General features: G+C 44.8%; 2 protein-coding genes across 4 annotated transcripts in view; one reads left to right on the forward strand and one right to left on the reverse strand.

Moving 5' to 3' along the window:
• HEXB (hexosaminidase subunit beta) overlaps positions 1 to 6,127 on the forward strand; it is a 50,983-nt gene extending 44,856 nt beyond the window's left edge. For both annotated transcript variants that reach the window (XM_070743160.1, XM_070743162.1), the window contains 2 exons: positions 3,025 to 3,129; positions 5,870 to 6,127. In XM_070743160.1, coding sequence (XP_070599261.1) covers positions 3,025 to 3,129; positions 5,870 to 5,927 — 163 coding nt within the window. In that variant the 3' untranslated portion in view covers positions 5,928 to 6,127. The remainder of the gene's footprint in view (positions 1 to 3,024; positions 3,130 to 5,869) is intronic.
• Positions 6,128 to 6,135: 8 nt separating this feature from the next.
• Positions 6,136 to 19,980, reverse strand: part of GFM2 (GTP dependent ribosome recycling factor mitochondrial 2) — a 32,368-nt gene continuing 18,523 nt past the window's right edge. For both annotated transcript variants that reach the window (XM_070743158.1, XM_070743159.1), the window contains 7 exons: positions 16,129 to 16,318; positions 15,661 to 15,737; positions 13,044 to 13,182; positions 10,994 to 11,179; positions 8,853 to 8,968; positions 8,258 to 8,440; positions 6,136 to 6,703 (listed from right to left, as the gene is read on the reverse strand). In XM_070743158.1, coding sequence (XP_070599259.1) covers positions 6,575 to 6,703; positions 8,258 to 8,440; positions 8,853 to 8,968; positions 10,994 to 11,179; positions 13,044 to 13,182; positions 15,661 to 15,737; positions 16,129 to 16,318 — 1,020 coding nt within the window. In that variant the 3' untranslated portion in view covers positions 6,136 to 6,574. The remainder of the gene's footprint in view (positions 6,704 to 8,257; positions 8,441 to 8,852; positions 8,969 to 10,993; positions 11,180 to 13,043; positions 13,183 to 15,660; positions 15,738 to 16,128; positions 16,319 to 19,980) is intronic.

Genomic DNA, 19,980 nt, shown 5'->3' on the forward strand with positions numbered 1-19,980 from the left:
CGCCTCCGGACTTCCGTTGCCAGCGAAGCACCCGTTTTTGCGCTGCTGGGATTCCCCTGATGCTCCCTTCCATGGGAAACCCCACCTTCGGACTTCTGTGTTTTTGTGATGCTGCAGGGAAATCCCAGCAGGGGAATCCCAGCAGCACAAAAACGGGCACTTCGCTGACAACAGAAGTCCGGAGGTGGGGTTTCCCAGTGAAGGGAGCCTCAGCGAAATCGCAGCATCGCAAAAACACAGAGGTCCGCAGGTGGGGTTTCGAGGACTTCGGTGTTTTTGCGATGCTGCAATTTCACTGATGCTCCCTTCACTGGGAAACCCCACCTCCGGATTTCCGTTGCCAGCAAAGCGCTCGTTTTTGCGATGCTGGGATTCCCATGCTGGGATCCCCCTGCAGCATCGCAAAACCACAGAAGTCTGGAGGTGGGGTTTCCGATGGAGGGGAGCCTCAGGGGAATCCTAGCAGCGCAAAAACTGGCACTTCAGCTGGCAAAAGGGGTGAATTTTGGGCTTGCACGCATTAATCGCTTTTCCATTGATTCCTATGGGAAACATTGTTTCGTCTTACAAACTTTTCACCTTAAGAACCTCGTCCTGGAACCAATTAAGTTTGTAAGACAAGGTATCACTGTATATAAAAAAGTACACTCTCATTTTGGTGGAGAGGTTTGAATGTTGTCGGGTGGTGGGAGCACGGACCACTGAGCACTGTGCTATATGTAGTGTGCATGTGTAATTATTATTTTAAAAATCAATAAAAATTATTATTTAAAAAAAGAAGCAAAGACTTAAGGCTGGAAAAAACATTCTTCGGAGAGAGTAGCAATAAAAAAAGCCTGCAAGCTGCTAAGAGCCTGAAAGATCATTAGCACCTCATTATGTTCTGTCAGCGTGTGCCAACCGCCCTTAATTATAGGGTAATTAGTCCAAGCAGACACACACACACGATAGAAGGCAAATAAATGTTCTTTATCAACAGAAGATAAGCAAAAACTCCCTTTTAAACTTCAAAGGGATTTCTTGTAGCAACAAGGCACAGTTGGAATATAATACAAGAACAAAGTCCAATTATTAACTCAGTAACTGTGAAATTGGGTCACAGCTACTGTTGTCCAAACAGTGATAAACACTCACAATGACGTAATATCCAAAGTCCAGGAATCCAAACACAGTCTTGAATACTATCAGGAAACAACAATCCACCTTGACGAACTACGATCATATAATCTTCCACAATGGCCAAGCCAGCACGTTGCTCTTTTATCAGCAGCTCTAATTACTGGAGCCCCTCCAACTACAGGTGGCCCCTCTTATCTCCTGTAATATGTGTTAAGTTGTTCTCTCCTATGCATAGCTCTACGCATGCGTGGGTCTGTCATACGTTCCTCATCTGAATCCAACGAAGATAAGGAAGATTGATCTCCTCCTGGGCTGTCAGCCAAGTCCCCCTCTTCCATCACACCCACACTTCCTTCATCATTGGATAATTCACTAGTTGACTCTATCGGGATCAAAACAGGCCTGTGACATGTGGATGTTTCCCCCACATCCACCTCCACGTTCCTTGGGGCAGGAACTGGGCCAGAGCTAACCACAACACATTAGGGCTGGAAAAAAATTGTTTCAAGGGAGGGAGAATCTGCCAGCTGGAAACACTTTCCTCTATGATCCTTGTGTTTCAGGCACCCTTTTTGCAATTGGAGAAGGGATTTGCCACCTGAAAATGCTTTTGTTTAAAAGGTTCTCAATGTAGTTCCCTGGGCTGCTTCAGGAATCAGGCCCCGACTAAGGCAGCAAAGGCACAGGGACTGGCTGGAAAGCCTGGTAGCATGTTTACAAAATGGCAGGTCCAGGACTGATGTGCTGCCTCTCTATCGGGCCTTTCTGAGAGGAAGCCTGGCTTTCAACACACTTTCCCGGGACGCTTCGGGAATCAGGCTCCATGTAGAAGTGAGGATCTCCGCCGCCTGGAACCACCCAAAATTGCAACGCAGAGAGCATGTGGGCAGGGCTACATTCGGAGTACAAGACGCATCCAAATTTTCACCCCTTTTGAGGGGGGGAGGTACATCTTATACAGTAGTACCTCGTGATACAAACCCCTTGTCTCATGAACTTTTCGAGATACAAACCCGGGGTTCGGAAAGTTTTTGTCTCTTCTTACGAACTTTTTTCACCTTATGAACCTGCCTCCCGAACACCGAACCCGGAAGTTTGGCAAAAGTTCGGGTTCGGCGTTCGGGTTCGTAAGGCCGCCGAGAAGCGCCGCCGTCCGGCTGTCACTTTGCCATAAGAGCCGCGGAGCTGTCGGCCAGTCAAGAGGCTCAAATGGAGGTAGGGAATTCCATGGGCGGAGATTTGACATCACGAAGACGTCCTTCCTTGCCGGCCAAAACGTGGACTCTAGGAAGGACGTCTCTGTGACGTTAAAGTTCTGCCCATGGAATTCCCTATTGGGATTCCCCACCTCCGTTTGAGCCTCCCGACCGGCTGACAGCTCCGCAGCTCTTCTGGCAAGGTGACAGCCGGGCAGCGGGGCTTCTTGGCGACCTCCCGAACCCGAACCTTTGCCGAACTTCCGGGTTCAGCTTTCGGGAGAACGCTGAGAAACGTCCGGCTGTTTCAAAAGGTGACAGATGGGTGGCGGCACCCAGCGGAGCGCCGTTTTTGCAATTTTTTTTTTTTGCTTGCACGCATTAATTGATTTTACATTGTTCTGAAACCAATTAAGTTCGTAAGACGAGGTATTACTGTACTTTGAACAATACACTAGATATGGCTATATTCCGAAAGTGATACTGAACTTTCATTGAACTCATAAGCCAGAGTGATATTTTTTATACTGCTGTATCTGCAATCTTGCAATTCAATATTGCTAAGCATACATATTCCATTTTGAGAGCAAGTGGGTACAAACTTTTAAATTCTGCAGGTATTGTCCTATTATTTATAAACAAATACTAGCAATTTGATTTTTTTACAAAAACATTTTAAATAACATTACATTGACTTTGTTCATTCCAGGCCTCGGGCAAGTGCTGTTGGTGAGAGACTTTGGAGCAGTGAAAATGTAACCGATATTTCAGATGCTTCTAAAAGACTTACTCAACATCGTTGCCGCATGCTTAAGTAAGATACAGATATTCTAAGATTTTTATAGTTTAATATAGTAGAGTGCTCTCAAAGTTTCTTACAAATTTCTTGTATCTCTTCTGTTACTAAATGTATTGTAAGTTTCTTTTCCACTGATCAAAAAGATAAAAGACTAAACAATGTCGTCTGGCGGGCCCCAGGGGAAGAGCCTTCTCTGTGGCAGCCCCAGTCTTCTGGAATCAACTTCCCCAAGAGATCAGAACTGCCCCCACCTCGTCTTTCACAAATTACTTAAGACCCACCTGTATCGCCAGGCATGGGGGAATTGAAACATCTCCCCCAGGCTTATATAGTTTTATGTATGGTATGCTTGTGTTGTATGGTTTTTAAATGATGGGTTTTTAGAAAAACAAAACAAAAACAAAAAAATAGTATTAGACCTTGCCATGAAATTGAAGTTATGTAAATCAGAGGTCCCCAACCGCCGGTCCGCGGACCGGGACCGGGCCGTTGGGGTTTTCCAGCCGGTCCGCGGCGCCGCTGCCCTCCCGGCAGAGGACATTATGCAGGACAGGGTGGGGCGTCGGGCAGGGCGGGGAGAATCAGGAGGCTCCTTTGGCGGCTGGGGGCTGCCTGGCTTTGAGTTTTTGGCTGGGGGGGGACTTAGGAAGGTCCTACTTCTCCCCCCCCCAGCCAAAAACTCAAAGCCTATCTGCTGCATACGGGCGATGAGTGGGAGGAGCGGCGCCGAAGCCGGTGGCTGTGGCAGCTGCTGCAAGAGGCTTCCGCGCCGCTCTGTCCCACTCATCGCCCGTATCCAGCAGATAGGCTTTGAATTTTTGGCTGGGGGGGGGGAGAAGTAGGACCTTCCTAACTCCCCCCCCAGCCAAAATCACAAAGCCAGGCAGCCCCCAGCCGTGAGGTGCCCCCTCCCCTTCCCTTTCACACGCAGCTTCGGGCCCCCTGAGCGTGTGCAGAGCGCCCCCAGCGCCGCCACGCGAGGCGCCCCCTCCCCTCCCATGGAGCCCTGCCCTGTTTGGTGCCCGCTGGCCGGGCAACGGCCTCCCTCCCTCCCTGCCTCGTGTTTGCAGAGCTCCGCCGGGCAAAGTTCGGACGCCTTCTGGGCGCACGCACACATCCACACCTCCACCCCCCCGGGAGGAATTCGCCCCCTGCCCAGAATTGGCCAGCCCAGCAACGCTGCCCTGCTCCCTTCGGAGGTGCGGAGAGGGCGGGGAGAGGAATTTAACCCCGAAAGTGGCCGGGGTTGTGCAGAAATTCCCCCAACCTTCGCTGGTTTCGGGCCAGGGAAGAGGGGGCCGTGTTTACCTGGCTGATTCGGGGATGAGAGACCACCAGGAGCTCCGCAAGGCTGCGTGACTTGGATTGGCAAGTCCGAAAAAGACCCCCGGGATGGGTGAGTGGAGGGAGAGGGAGAAAGAGAGAGGGAGAAAGAGAGGGGGAGAAAGAGAGAGAAAGAGATAGCAAGAGAGGGAGAGAGAGAAAGAGAGGGAGAGAGGGGGGAGAGAGAGAGAAAGAGAGGGAGAAAGAGAGAGGGAGAGGGGGGAGAAAGAGAGAAAGAGATAGCAAGAGAGGGAGAGAGAGAAAGAGAGAGGGGGGAGAGAGAGAGAAAGAGAGGGAGAGGGAGAGAGGGAGAGGGGGGAGAAAGAGAGAGAAAGAGATAGCAAGAGAGGGAGAGAGAGAAAGAGAGAGGGAGAGAGGGGGGAGAGAAAGAGATAGCAAGAGAGGGAGAAAGAGAGAGGGAGAGATAGCAAGAGAGGGAGAGAGGGAAAGAGGGGGAGAGAAAGAGAGAGGGAGAGAGAGAAAGGAGATAAAGGAAGAGGAGAGATAGAAAGGAAGAGAGAGAAAGAAAGAGGGATAGAAAGAGAGTGAGAGATGCTCAGTGAGCCTTTCTTTGAAGTTGCCTTTCTTTCTTTCTCTTTCTTTTGCTCTCTTGCTCTCTTGCTCTTTCATTCTTTTTTCTCTCTTGCTTTCTTTCTTTCTCTTGCTTTCTCTCCTTCCTTCCCTCCTTCCATTTCTTTCATTCCCCCTCTCTATTTTTATTTCTTTCATTCTCTTTCTTTCTTGCTTGCTTTCTTTCTTGCTCTTTTTCTCTTTTACCTTCCCTTCCTCTATTTCTTCTTTTCTTTCTCCTTCCTACCTTCTTCCCTCCCTCCCTTCCTTCAGTCTTTCCCTTACTCTCCCCTTTCATAAGTTTCCTTGCTTCCTTCCTCTGTTCCTGTCCCTTCCCTTTCTTTCTTTCTTTCCTTTCCTCCCTCCATTTCTTGCTTTCCTTTTCCTTCCTCCCTTCTTTCCTCCCTCATTCCCTTCTTTCACTCCTTCTTCTCTTACTCTCCCCTTTCACCCCTCCCCAAAGAAGGTAAATTTCATACATAATTGGTAGGTCGCAAAATAAAGTAGTTTTAAAATGGCGGGGAGGGGGCCCCCAGACACTTAGGCTGTATGGGGCCCCAAAATTCCTGATGGCGGCCCTGGCTCCACCCCTCCATAACCCCACCCCCATATGACCAAAGCCCCCCCCCCCCCCACCGGGCCATGGAAAACTGGTCTAGCTTAAAGCCGGTCCCTGGTGCAAAAAAGGTTGGGGACCTCTGATGTAAATGATAAGGAGGGACTTTTTTCAATGTTAAAAAAACAGATTTTAGTCTTGGAACCATCTCAAATTGCTTTCTTAGCTCTTTAAATGGTACAATATAAACTTTCCTTTTACAGTACTGATTGGCCACAGATTAATCCACTTTTCTCTTCTCCACAGGCGAGGAATTGCAGCACAGCCTTTGTTCACTGGATACTGCAACCATGACTTTCTCTGATCAGGGATCCTAGCAAAAGTGCCTATTCATTTTAATGTGAGACGTCTATATCAGCATTACAACAGTAGAACTCTAGAAAACCTACTTCATAACCACACAGATCAGAAATATACTAGTGCATATTTTGCATATAACAATGTAACATTTCGGAAAAAGGCAGTTATAGTTCTTCAGTGGAATAAATGATTGCAGTCACAAAATGTCAGTGTTTCTGAAGATGAATGATAATTTATTGAGTTAGAGACAAGTCACTGCAGGATGCTAAGATGTCTGATGCCTTATTGCATTTTGCAGTTTTCCAAGCAGCAAACGGTAGAAGAAAGTAACAGCATTGGTGAATTCTCCTTGCCAATCCTTAAGAACATCCTGTTGATACAACCTAGATGAGATCATATGCCAGCCTGGGATAGTGTCCTACATCATCCTGGCTGTGTGAACTGAGTGAGATCATGTAGGTATGAGAGTCCTGTTTGAGGGAGGCAGTTCGCTGCACACAACCTCCACATGGCCTCTATCTTTACAATTTATATCTTATAGTTTGACATATAAACCGGTTGCAGCAGCAATATATACTTTTGATCATTGTAATTTCAACATAAACTGTTTCCTAACAAAGGATTAAAACAAGTCCGTAGTCCTGCATGACATCATGCCAAACCAGTCCTCTTATTAAGCAAAGCATTTTGCTCATGAAGGCTCATTGGATGGTAGTTTGCCAATTCCAGCGTAAATGTAGCAGTCCCAGATGTCAAAGAACGTAAAACTGTTGAGTAGCCCTAGGGGGAGGGAAATGAACAAAATATTATAAGGTGAAGCTGATTCAGAGACAGAAAAATAAATTTTACATACAATTAAAATACTTTTTTATGGCTAGAAAAGCAGTAATTCAGTAACACAATATAGCATTTGTCTGCAATTTCAAGTTCAAATTTGTTTAATTTGAGGCTGCAAGTTTTTTCATCAAATGCTTCTCCAAGTGAAATTAATATGAAATTAGGCTGCTTTATATACTAAGGGGTGTGTGATTGAACTATATTTTCTTGGAGATTTTTTTTATCATACTCAATATTGTTAGCCCAGTAGAGAAAAGATAGTTGTCAGGCCAAAGCCATCATGTGGAGTTAGAGATTTTGGCCTGCCACAGTAATACAGTATAAGGGGGGCTGGGAGGGATAGTGAGTAGCCAGTGGGAAATAATAATAATAATAATAATAATAATAATAATAATAATAATAATAATAATAATAATAATAATAATAATAATTTATTAGACTTGTATGCTGCCCCTCTCCGAAGACTTGGAAAATTACTAGACCCAAACAAAGATTCCTTTGTCCAAGCCAAAGTCACCGTTTGTTCTGCCTCAATTGAAGACTGGACTGGTTCTCGTGATAAACTTGTGGGTGACGGGGATGTAAGATGAACCTTCACCTAGGTGGGATTCTGGGAAGTATTCAGAATCGGTATGGCTACGGCGTAACCAACATGGTTCTGTTAATGAATCAAGCTCTGATTGAGAGAATTGGACTGGGACTTGATTTATTTCTCAGGTGCTATTTGGAGCGGTGACAACAGCGCTGACTGATACAATAGCATAGAATATGGGTCAGACAATATAATACTCTAATAGAGGACCGCATCAGGGTGTTTGACCTCGGAGGGGATGGGGCATGGCCCAGGGCATGGCAGCTCAACATCACTCGTGTTCGGGGCACCTGTGGGGGCCAAGTGTTAAGGCAGGACGTCCCTCAGATTTATTTTATTTATTTATTAATTTATTGGATTTGTATGCCGCCCCTCTCCGCAGACTCGGAGCGGCTAGCAACAGTAACAAAACAGTATAATCTAATACTAAAAACAATTAAAACCCATTATATAAAAACCAATCATACATACAGACATACCATGCATAAAATTTTAAAGGCCTAGGGGGAAAGTGTATCTCAGTTCCCCCATGCCTGGCGGCAGAGGTGGGTTTTAAGCAGCTTACGAAAGACAAGATCCTCCCTCACTCTCATTATAAGTAGCAGCGACTGGCAGCGGTTCAGCAACCCAGTGGTAGCAGTAGTGCGTGGCTCCACCTACTCTCCCGGATGTCACCATTTCCTTGTTTTTTTACATGCACATGCACAAAGTCTTCTGTGCGTGTGCAGAGGATGAAAAGGGGTGCTTGACGTTGGTAAGCGTGCAAGCAAAGTCCACTTCCGGAAATAGATTTCACCGCTAACTGTGGCTGTAAGTTGAGGACTTTCAGTGCTCAATTTTGTTGTAAATTACTCCTCAGTATTCAGAACATGCAACTTTATTTTTCTACCAATTACAGAACATACCATCATTTCTGCTAGGGGGACAGCTCCAATCACAACCTGGTTATCTAGGCGACCTTGAATGTCATTTATGCTGCCTCTCCTCTGCGCAAGATCAGCAACTACTACACCAACATAGTTTGCAGGCACGGTAACTTCTAGGTTCATGACAGGCTCTAGGAGTTGTTTATCCGCATCCTTCAAAGCCTAAGAAAGAAAATTACAAGACAAATCTTCCATCCAAACATCAATCTGCTTAATACAGTATTAATTTGTGTCAGAAGATCAGGCTGAAAAAAAGGCAATACTAATTCCGAATCCAAAAATCAGACATTTTCACATAAAAAAATCATGAACAATAACAGAAATAAAAGCATGATGAATGAAATCACATTTTCCAAAACGTAAATATTCCCAATGCAGTTTACAAAATATGTTAATAATAAAACAGAAACTTAAAACAGAAAATATGCATTTTCAACATGATCCCAGTCTCGTCGTTTCTGAATGTAAGAAAATAAATATTGTAAACGACCTTTGTTATGATGCAAATTCAAAGCAAATTACAGAAGTTCAAAAAAATTACTACTTGGCCTGGATAAAAGTATTTGATTTGTACCTTTTGCAGGCAACGAGAAGCACATGCAGAAACCATAGTTAGTGACGTATCAGCATTTGTGGCTACTGCCCGGACAGTGACTGCTATATCTTGAACTGGATATCCCATAAGTGGTCCTAGAAGTATCAGTAACACATTAAAATTTTACATTGAGTCCACCACACAACCATTTCTTTTCAAAGGTATTTTACAGATTGCAGACTAAACATCTCAAACTAGTTAGTTTAGTTTAGTTTATTAGATTTGTATGCCGACCCTCTCCGAAGACGTGGGGTGGCTCACAGCATAACAGTAATACAGTACATTACAAAACTAATAATAAAAAAATAAATCCATTTAAGAAGGCATTAATAACATAATAAAACCCCTAACTATGCAATCATACACATTCAACCTAATCTATCATACAGTAAGGCCAAAAACATAATAAAAAAGGGGGGAAAGATGGTAATTATCCCCACGCCTGGTGAAAAAAGTGGGTCTTCAGCATTTTATGGAAGGCGAGGAGGGTGGGGGCTATTCGAATCTCTGGAGGGAGTTGATTCCAGAGCGCCGTGGCCACCACAGAGAAGGCTCTTCTCCTGGGTCCCGCCAGCCGACATTGTTTGGTCGACGGGACCCGGAGAAGACCAACTCTGTGGGACCTAATGGGCCGCTGGGATTCGTGCGGCAGGAGGCGGTCTCGGAGATATTCTGGTCCGATGCCATGTAGCCCTGTCACTACTAATTCTCTTTAGCAATTTCATTCATTTGCATCTTCAGTTAAAAAAGGGAAAGGAGGACAGATCCTAATTTCTGCCTGACAGCTTTGCTCTTTTGTAGGTACGCTTAACAATGAAGTCTGTCTCTTCAAACAATTCCAATATAATACCTTCAAAATAGTGGTGATTTTTTTACACTCCAGGTTCTGTGGCTATTGTTTGATGGGTGGTGGCCTGGTGAGTATGGCTTGGTGGGCATGGCAGGGGAAGGATACTGCAAAATCTCCATTCCCACCCCACTCTGGGGCCAGCCAGAGGTGGTATTTGCCGGTTCTGCGAATAACTCAAAGTTATACATCTCCATGCCATGTCCAGTCAACGAAGCAGTGGAAGTGATGTGCCGGTGCCTGGAGGCTGTTGGGGCCTGGATGGGTGTCAACAAACTCAAACTCAACCCAGACAAGACGGAGTGGCTGTGGGTCCTGCCTCCCAAGGACAATTCCATCTGTCCGTCCATTACCCTGGGGGGAGAATCATTGACCCCCCCTCAGAGAGGGTTCGCAACTTGGGCGTCCTCCTCGATCCACAGCTCACATTAGAGAAACAGCTTTCAGCTGTGGCGAGGGGGGCGTTCGCCCAGGTTCGCCTGGTGCACCAGTTGCGACCCTATTTGGACTGGGAGTCACTGTTCACAGTCACTCATGCCCTCATCACCTCGAGGTTCGACTACTGTAACACTCTCTACATGGGGCTACCTTTGAAAAGTGTTAGGAAACTTCAGATCGTGCAGAATGCAGCTGTGAGAGCAGTCATGGGCTTTCCCAAATATGCCCATGTTTCTCCAACACTCCGCAGCCTGCATTGGTTGCCGATCAGTTTCCGGTCACAATTCAAAGTGTTGGTTATGACCTATAAAGCCCTTCATGGCACCGGGTCAGAATATCTCAGGGACCGCCTTCTGCTGCACGAATCCCAGCGACCAGTTAGGTCCCACAGAGTGGGTCTTCTCCGGGTCCCGTCAACCAAACAATGTCGCTTGGCGAGACCCAGAGGAAGAGCCTTCTCTGTGGCGGCCCCGACCCTCTGGAACCAACTCCCCCCAGAGATTAGAATTGCCCCCACCCTCCTTGCCTTTCGTAAGCTGCTTAAAACCCACCTCTGCCGCCAGGCATGGGGGAACTAAGATACACTTTCCCCCTAGGCCTTCACAATTTTATGTATGGTATGTTTGTATGTATGATTGGTCTTTATATAATGGGTTTTTAACTGCTTTTTTAATATTGGATTTTGTTGTACTGTTTTACTGCTGTTGTTAGCCGCCCCGAGTCTGCGGAGAGGGGCGGCATACAAATCCAATAAATAATAATAATAATTTCCGCTACTGATTCTTCAGAACCAGTGAGAATCTGCTGGATTTCACCCCTGCTTCAAAACCTTTACCTTGAAGATATGAGCTTGAAATTCCATTTTCTATAGCTTCACGAAGGTCAGGGTGAAGTAAGTCATCGATACTTTCAGCATACATAATGACTGGTGCTGTTGCTGACATCTCTCCCTCCCATGGCTTAACTCCCAACTCAATTGTCACTTGATGTCGCTTTTCTCCTATTGTCCTGTCCAGTGTATCTGTAACGAAATCAAGTAACATATCAAGTATTATTATTTTATTAGATTTGTATGCCGCCCCTCTCCGCAGACTCAGGGCGGATCACAGCAATAATAAAAACAATATACAGTAACAAATCTAATATTTAAAAATATCTAAAAACCCCTTATTTAAAAGCAAAACATAAACACAAACATACCATGCATAAACTGTATAGGCCTGGAGGAGATGTCTCAATTCCCCCATGCCTGACGACAGAGGTGGGTTTTAAGAAGTTTGCGAAAGGCAAGGAGGGTGGGGGCAATCCTAATCTCTGGGGGGAGCTAGTTCCAGAGGGTCGGGGCCGCCACAGAGAAGGCTCTTTGCCTGGGTCCCACCTTAGTCGCAGGGACCCGGAGAAGGCCAACTCTGTGGGACCTAACTGGTCGCTGGGATTCGTGCGGCAGAAGGCGGCCCTGCAGATACAGTGGTACCTCATCTTACGAACGCCTCTTCTAACGAACTTTTCAAGATACGAACCCAGTATTTAAGATTTTTTTGCCTCTTCTTCCAAACTATTTTCACCTTACGAACCCAAGCAGCTGCTGCTGGGATGAAGGGGTTTCTTTTTTCCCCCTTTTTTGAAGAAAGAAAAGGGAGGGGCTGCTTGGAGTAGGAAAATTTTGCAGAGAACAAGGTGCTTGCAAAGGAATTGAAAGGGTGTCTTTTTAAGAAAGAAAAGGGAGGAGGGAGGGGCTGCTTGGAGTAGGAAAATTTTGCCGAGAACAAGGTGCTTGCAAAGGAATTGAAACGGTATCTTTTTAAGAAAGAAAAGAGAGGGGCGCCCCCCCTTGCCTTGCTTCTTCCACCCTCCCCCTTTAGCTGCTCCTCCCTGCCCTCTGTTCGCCTCCGTCTAAAGTTTGGGATTTTCCTGAAGGATTTGCAGGCATTATTTGCTTTTACATTGATTCCTATGGGAAACATTGTTTCATCTTACGAACTTTTCACCTTACGAACCTCCTCCTGGAACCAATTAAGTTCGTATGATGAGGTACCACTGTATTCTGGTCCGATGCCATGAAGGGCTTTATAGGTCATAACCAAGACTTTGAATTGTGACCGAAAACTGATCGGCAACCAATGCAGACTGTGGAGTGTTGGTGTAACATGGGCATACTTAGGGAAGCCCATGATAGCTCTCGCAGCTGCATTTTGTACGATCTGAAGTTTCCGAACACTCTTCAAAGGTAGCCCCATGTAGAGAGTGTTACAGTAGTCGAGCCTCGAGGTGATGAGGGCATGAGTGACTGTGAGCAGTGACTCCCGGTCCAGGTAGGGCCGCAACTGGTGCACCAGGCGAACCTGGGCAAAAGCTCCCCTCGCCACAGCTGTATGAAGTTCAAGCCATCAAATTAGCATAGTATTAACTGTCAAGAGTTGTTTTTTAACTTGCTTTGGAAATGTGAAGGATGCAGGCACCGGATAGTTTCCTTAATGAAAACATTACAGCAATAGCTCTCTCTTCAGAAGGCTTTTACTTCTTTGTAGTATCAAAAACTATTAGCTCTACATTACAGAATATCTAACCAAACTATTACACTAGACGACGCTATCACAGACCAACCAACCAACCACTAATAAATCACACTAAACCACAGAACCACTATCAGATCAACAATCACACCTATGCAAAGGTGCATTACAATATGTACAATTATTGACCAATCAGGTCGTAGAACAGATTGCATCATTCTGCTGATGCACCATGACTCAGCATTTCGTCTACTTTTCAGTAATTATAGCCTTTCCATTGTACTTGGAATATTAACTCAAGTGTTAAATCCTGACATTAACTAGACACCAGTTTTAAGTCCTTCCTTTGCAGGTCTATGAAATTTAATGTACCTGTAGCCTCAACTGAGTTTTGGATTGTTTCTCGATAAGCAACTTGAAGAGGTCCAAGGTAAGTCTCCAGTTTGTATTCGCGTTTGATTCGGTCATGAATGATGTCGATGTGCAATTCCCCCATGCCACAAAGAATTGTCTAGAAAAAATATTCATAAAAGTAGCATCACTGTTCATTTTTCAAAGTGACCTTTAAAGCCAGGCAGATGCGAAGAGTGTAATACAGACAACAAAATGCATCTGTTAGTGATTTTGAAACTGAGTCTTCGGAGAGGGGCGGCATACAAATCTAAATAATAAATAAATAAATAAAATAAATAAACAGTCTCTATCCATTTTTCAGAGAAATCCTTCTTTCATAGCAGATTTTTCTGGGAATAATTACAACTGCAACGGGAAGATTAGTTGGGAACCTTCTTCTTCCAATCCAGTTGCATAAGCCAATGTTCTGCCGGCGTGTTTCAACCACCCGTAATTACAGGGTAATTAGTCCAGAAAGACACACACCACATGATAAAAGGAAAACCCAAAAGTTTTTATAAACAGAAAAACAGAAACAGCTTCCTTTTTAACTGTCAAAGGGATTTTCTGGTACACACAAGGCACAGGTTAAATGCAATCCAATTGCTCATCCAATAACTGGGAAATTGAGTCCAATTCTAAAGTCCAAAGAGTCCACACACACAATCTTGAACAGCACAAAAACCACGATCTTGACGAAACAATGAATCAGATAAACTGCCATGAGACTAAAACACCAGGCTGCACTTTTATCTGTAGCACTAATTACAGCAGCCCCACCCAACCACAGGTGGCCTCATTTTCTCTTATAATAATCCTTCAGTTGTTGTCTCCTATGCATCACTCTACGCATGCGTGGATGTGTCATTAATTCTTGTTCAGAATCCAGGGATGATACAGATGATTGATCTCCTCCTGGGCTGTCTGCCAAACTCCCCTCTTCCCTGTCACTCACGCTTCCTTGGTCAGAGGAGGCTTTGTCGGCAGATTCCATCGGCAGCAAAACAGGCCTGCGGCATGTGGACGTTTCCCCCACATCCACCTGCACATTCCTTGGGGCAGGAGCTGGGCCAGAGCTAACCACAACAAGCCAATGTGGATACCAGTATAAACACAAAAAATGAATTTTAAATGTTAGTATGGGCAAGCAAACTCTGCAACTAGAGATGATACTTTTGCTCCTTCCAAAGTCTGCAGGAAATGTAAATTTTACATGGTGATGTCACCAGGAGCACTAAGGTCCTATTTTGGGATAGTGGTGGGTGGGGTATAAAAATAGATACAGAAAAGCTGCACAAAGTTATCATATGTATTCGGTTCATTCATATTTCCACATTGCCCATCTCACTGAAATGATTCTGGGCAGTTTACAATTTTAAAAAATGATGCTTTTTTGTTGTGGTTAGCTCTGGCCCAGCTCCTGCCCCAAGCAATGTGCAGGTGGATGTGGGGGAGACATCCACATGCCGCAGGCCTGTTTTGCTTCCAGTAGAATCTGTCTCCTCTGACCAAGGAAGCGTGAGTGACAGGGAAGAGGGGAGTTTGGCAGACAGCCCAGGAGGAGATCAATCATCTGTATCATCCCTGGATTCTGAACAAGAATTAATGACACATCCACGCATGCGTAGTGATGCATAGGAGACAACAACTGAAGGATTATTACAAGAGAAAATGAGACCACCTGTGGTTGGGTAGGTTGTAATTAGTGCTACAGATAAAAGTGCAGCCTGGTGTGTTAGCCTCATGGCAGTTTATCTGATTCATTGTTTCGTCAAGATCGTGTTTTTTTGCTGTTCAGGATTGTGTGTGTGGACTCTCTGGACTTTAGAATTGGACTCAATTTCCCAGTTATTGGGTGAGCAATTGGATTGCATTTCACCTGTGCCTTGTGTGTATCAGAAAATCCCTTTGACATTTAAAAAGGGAGCTGTTTCTGTTTTTCTGTTTATAAAAATTTTTGGATTTTCCTTTTATCGTGTGGTGTGTGTCTTCCTGGACTAATTACCCTGTAATTACGGGCAGTTGAAACACACCGGCAGAACACTTTTTATTTCAGCAAGTTATTCCATTGATTATGTGTATAACAAGTTGGGTTTTCCAATATATAACTTAAGCCACCAATGGATGGTTTAACTTTAAGGAATTAGTACACTATTGCTTTAAGAACTGGTGTTGCAATCAACTATAAGAGGGAGTCAGCAACATCTCTCTCTCTCTCTCTCTCTCTCTTGGAGCCTAGAGTTTTGAGACTCTCCCTGATATCTCTCTGATTCTATGCTGGTTTGTCTATATGACTATTTTATTGCAAGGTCTACTATGTGTAGTAAGAACTATGTGTTCTAATGTTAGTCTGTATATATATTGATTGAAGCTTGAATTGTATATGTGTTGAGAATATGCAGTATTTGTGAATGACTAGGACTGTTACTGACTACGATATTTGCCTAATGTAAACCTCTAACAGATTTCAGCATGGTCATCTGAAAGGTCGTACGGTACCACCATAAAAAAGGAGAGGGGGTCTACATGAGACTCATCCTTCACTGCCTTAGAACACAGCAATAAGTTTAACAATTATAAGTCTTGTAAAACTTACCTGCCCTGTATTGGCATCGACCTTAACTTTCAGACTTGGATCTTCACGCTGCAGGCAAATCAATGCTTGGTCTAGATCTGGAGCAAATAATTGATCAGAATAGGTACAGAGAACAGGACCGTGGTCCTATTCTTCTTCTGAACTACAGTTTCCCAGGACCTCAGCAAGGGTCACTGGGTGAGGAATCCTGGCATTATTATTATTATTTATTAGATTTGTATGCCGCCCCTCTCTGTAGACTCGGGGCGGCTCACAACAATAATAAAACAATGTACAGAGAACAAGGAGATGGACTGTATTATAATTACTGTGTAAGATTATGGAGATATTGTATATCTTGTAAACAATACCTTTACTATATATGTAATATATTTTTGTGCCTACTAATAAACCACAAATCATCCCATTTCTTTAGGGCCATGCACAGATTACAAGCACAACTCTCCTATTTCAGAAACTGAATTGCACCTGGTTGTTTGGCAATGGAAGGTGGCTCTATGGTACAAAAGAAGACCGGTTCAGGAATCTCAATGCCAGCTAACAGGAGGTTCTGTACTTCTTTATCTTGACCATTTGCCGATTCTACATGTCTTCCAGCTCGACGAGCTGCAGCCACTGCAGACGCTTTTGAAGAAACAATGGTGTCGCCAGTAGCACTCTAACGCAAGCCAAATAACAAAATACATGGTGAATGGCCAGCATACAATTGGTTTCCATCATTAAAAAACAATGAACGTTAATTGGCTATCCAACACTGTTTTTTCCCCAATTAAAGGACAGGCACATCCAATCCTTTGTTTTGCAGCTATAATTAATTTTTGGACGATAAAAGCACTTTTAAAAAATGGAAGAAAAGTTTTGTGAAGATTTCCACGTATTATTCCTCTTTATAAAAATAAATGTCGAATGCTATTCCATGTATCGTTAGACATTTTCCATAGCTTCAAAGAAAATATATATACGCCAAAGAATTTGGGAGCTGCAGTCTGCATACATTTGAACGGCATCACATTCAGGAAATCTTGATTAGACCACTTTGCAAGTTTACTCATGAGAAAGCTTACTGTATTTTGTGTAGTATAAGACACACCTTTCCCCCCTTAAAAGAGGGTGAAAATGTGAGTGCTTTCTTATACACTGAATGCAGCCCCACCCAACCATCCCCACCCTTTGGCCTCTGCCTCCCAGCAATTTGCCTCCTTGCAACAAACAGAAGAGAGACTGATTAGCACAAGCAACTGATTATCAGCTTTCCGATCATCAGCTGATTCAGGCTGCAGGCAGGGCATATGCTAAAATGGAAAGTGAAACTAAAACTGCAAGGAGACTAATTGCTGGGAGGTAGAGGAAGAGGAAGATTTTTATGTTCTTATGCTAATCAGGCTGTGCTGAAACTGGTTGTTGTTTGCTGCAGAGAGATAAGTCAATAACTATAAATGCCTATAAAATGTTCAAATTATTAAACTTATTTTTTAAAGACTACTTTATTATTGTTCTAAAGCTGTGATAGCGAACCTTTTTCCCCTCGGGTGCCAAAAAAGTGTGCGGGCGTGCTATTGGAGATGTGCGAGTGCCCATAATTCAATGCCTGGGGAGGACAAAAACTGCTTCCCCCATCCCCAAGAGGCCCTCTGGAGGCCAGAAATGTCCTGTTTTCCAACTTCTGGTGGGCCCAGTTGTTGTGGTTAGCTCTGGCCCAGCTCCTGCCCCAAGGACTGTGGATGTTGGGAAGACATCCACATGCCGCAGGCCTGTTTTGCTCCCGGTGGAATCTGCTGATGAAGGCTCCTCTGACCAAGAAGATATGAGTGACAGGGAGGAGGAGAGTGTGGCAGACAGCTCAGAAGGAGATCAATTATCTAGCTCCTCCTTGGATTCAGAACAAGAGTTAATGATACAGCCACACATGCGGAGAGCGATGCATAGGCAGCAACAACTGAGAGATTATTATCAAAGAAAATGAGGCCACCTGTGGTTGGGTGGGGCTGTGGTAATTAGTGAGGCTGCTATAAAGAGCAGCGTGTGGGTTTGGCCATTGTGGAGGATTATCTGAACGTTGTGTTTCGTGCCTGCCTTGCTGACTTCGACCTTGTTGTGTTGCTTTTTCCCGCTTTGAAACTAAAGCAGAGCAAAGGGTGTTTCACTTTGTGAAAGAAAAAGGACTGTGAATTGCCTCACAGCTGCAAGCTAAGTATCACAGAACTGATAAGGGACTTGTACTAATTACCAGTTTGTTTGGAGACGAGTGCTCTTTGCTATACAAAAAGAGGGCTTAGTTTAAGTGAATTTTCATTATAAAGAACATTGTTTTGAATTTTCAAACATGTGTGTGTCTGAAATTTGTATCTGGATTTTCGGGAGGATTCTGCCAGAGAGCTCGACAGAACACCAGTGGGGTTGTGTTTTGCCCTCCCCAGGCTCCAAAGGCTTCCCTGGAGCCAGGGGAGGATAAAAACACCCTCCCCCATCTCCCTGGAGGCTCTCTGGAAGCCAAAAACGCCTTCCCAGAACCCCTGCGTGAGCCAAAAATCAGCTGGCTGGCACACACATGTACGTTGGAGCTGAGCTATGGCAATGGCTCATGTGCCAGCAGATATGGCTCCGCTTGCCACCTGTGGCACCCGTGCCATAGATTTGCCATCACTGTTCTAGAGTCTAGACAACAAAATGAAATTTTGCTTTTTAAAATAAACCCTTGATCTGAAGAGCCCCGGTGCTACTGTATCTTCTTTTAAATAGCAGATAATAATGTATACTTCTAGAAAGCCACATCAATTTTAACATCTCTGCACAGAGTATAATCTGAAATGTAACAGTGTCCTGTTGTAGTATTAAGAGAAGGCAGCTGAGTTAAACCCTGACTTAGTCATGTTTGGAGTACAGTGATCCCCCGGTTATTGCGTCCCCGACCATTGCGAACAGGGTAATTTGCGATTTTTCAACCCGGAAGTCAAAACACCATCTGCGCATGCGTGCCCTTTTTTCTATGGGCACGCATGCGTAGATGGCGCCCGGCAGATCAGCTGCTGGGCGGCTTCCCTGGGTCTTCCCCCTCTTGCTGGCGGGAGGGCGAAGCCCCCCCCAGCACCCGCTCGCCCGCCCTTCGCCCTTCGCCCGGGAAGTTCGCCAGGAGTCAGCGGAGAACGGCGCAACTGTTTTAAAACGATCGGAGCTTTCCAATGAGTCCCGAAGACAAACGTCAAACTTCTGCGTTTGTCTTCGGGACTCATTTGAAAGCCGCGCGGGTGTTTTAAAACGTCCCCGCCAACATGGGGGGCTCGCTAGCACCCCCCCGAACCCCCAACCCGGGTTCGGGGGGGTGCTAGCGAGCCCCCCATGTCGGCGGCGCCTTTTTAAAACAGCCGCCCCGCCCCCAATCTTCGGCTCCTCGCTAGCGCTGCGGAAGTTAAAAACACCATCTGCACATGCGCAGATGGTGTTTTTACTTCCGCAGCGCTACTTCGCGAAAACCCGCTCGTTGCGGGGGGTCCTGGAACGGAACCCTCGCAACGAGTGGGGGATCACTGTAGACCTATTTAAATAATGGGGAGAAGTTAGTGTGACTACATTTAAGAAAACTTTCCGACATTAATATACTGCCATAATGTACATTTCTCTAATTCTTTGCTATTTCTACGGGTCAGGCACACATGCACAGACATACACAGCAAACAGTGGACATCATCTGTAGTGTTTGCTGGGAGGAAAATTATTTGGAGGCAGAGGCAGATTTTTTTTTCTTGTTTTCATCCCCAAAATCTAGATGCATCTTATATTTCAGAGTGTCTTATACTCTAAAAAAATACAGTAAATCGGCAAAGTGGTCAAAAAGTCTAGTTGCCTCTTGAAAAAAGCACCTTTGAGACAATCAGAAGAGAAGGATTTAGGGATAGAGATTTCTGACAGTCTCAAAATGGGTGAGCAGTGTGGTCGGGCAGTAGGAAAAGCAAGTAGGATGCTTGGCTGCATAGCTAGAGGTATAACAAGCAGGAAGAGGGAGATTGTGATCTCCTTATATAGAGCGCTGGTGAGACCACATTTGGAATACTGTGTTCAGTTCTGGAGACCTCACCTACAAAAAGATATTGACAAAATTGAACGGGTCCAAAGACGGGCTACAAGAATGGTGGAAGGTCTTAAGCATAAAACGTATCAGGAAAGACTTAATGAACTCAATCTGTATAGTCTGGAGGACAGAAGGAAAAGGGGGGACATGATTGAAACATTTAAATATGTTAAAGGGTTAAATAAGGTATAGGAAAGTGAACACAAGAACAAGGGGACACAATCTGAAGTTAGTTGGGGGAAAGATCAAAAGCA

The sequence above is a fragment of the Erythrolamprus reginae genome, chromosome 2 (genome assembly GCF_031021105.1).
Source record: "Erythrolamprus reginae isolate rEryReg1 chromosome 2, rEryReg1.hap1, whole genome shotgun sequence".
Classification (NCBI taxonomy): domain Eukaryota; kingdom Metazoa; phylum Chordata; class Lepidosauria; order Squamata; family Dipsadidae; genus Erythrolamprus; species Erythrolamprus reginae.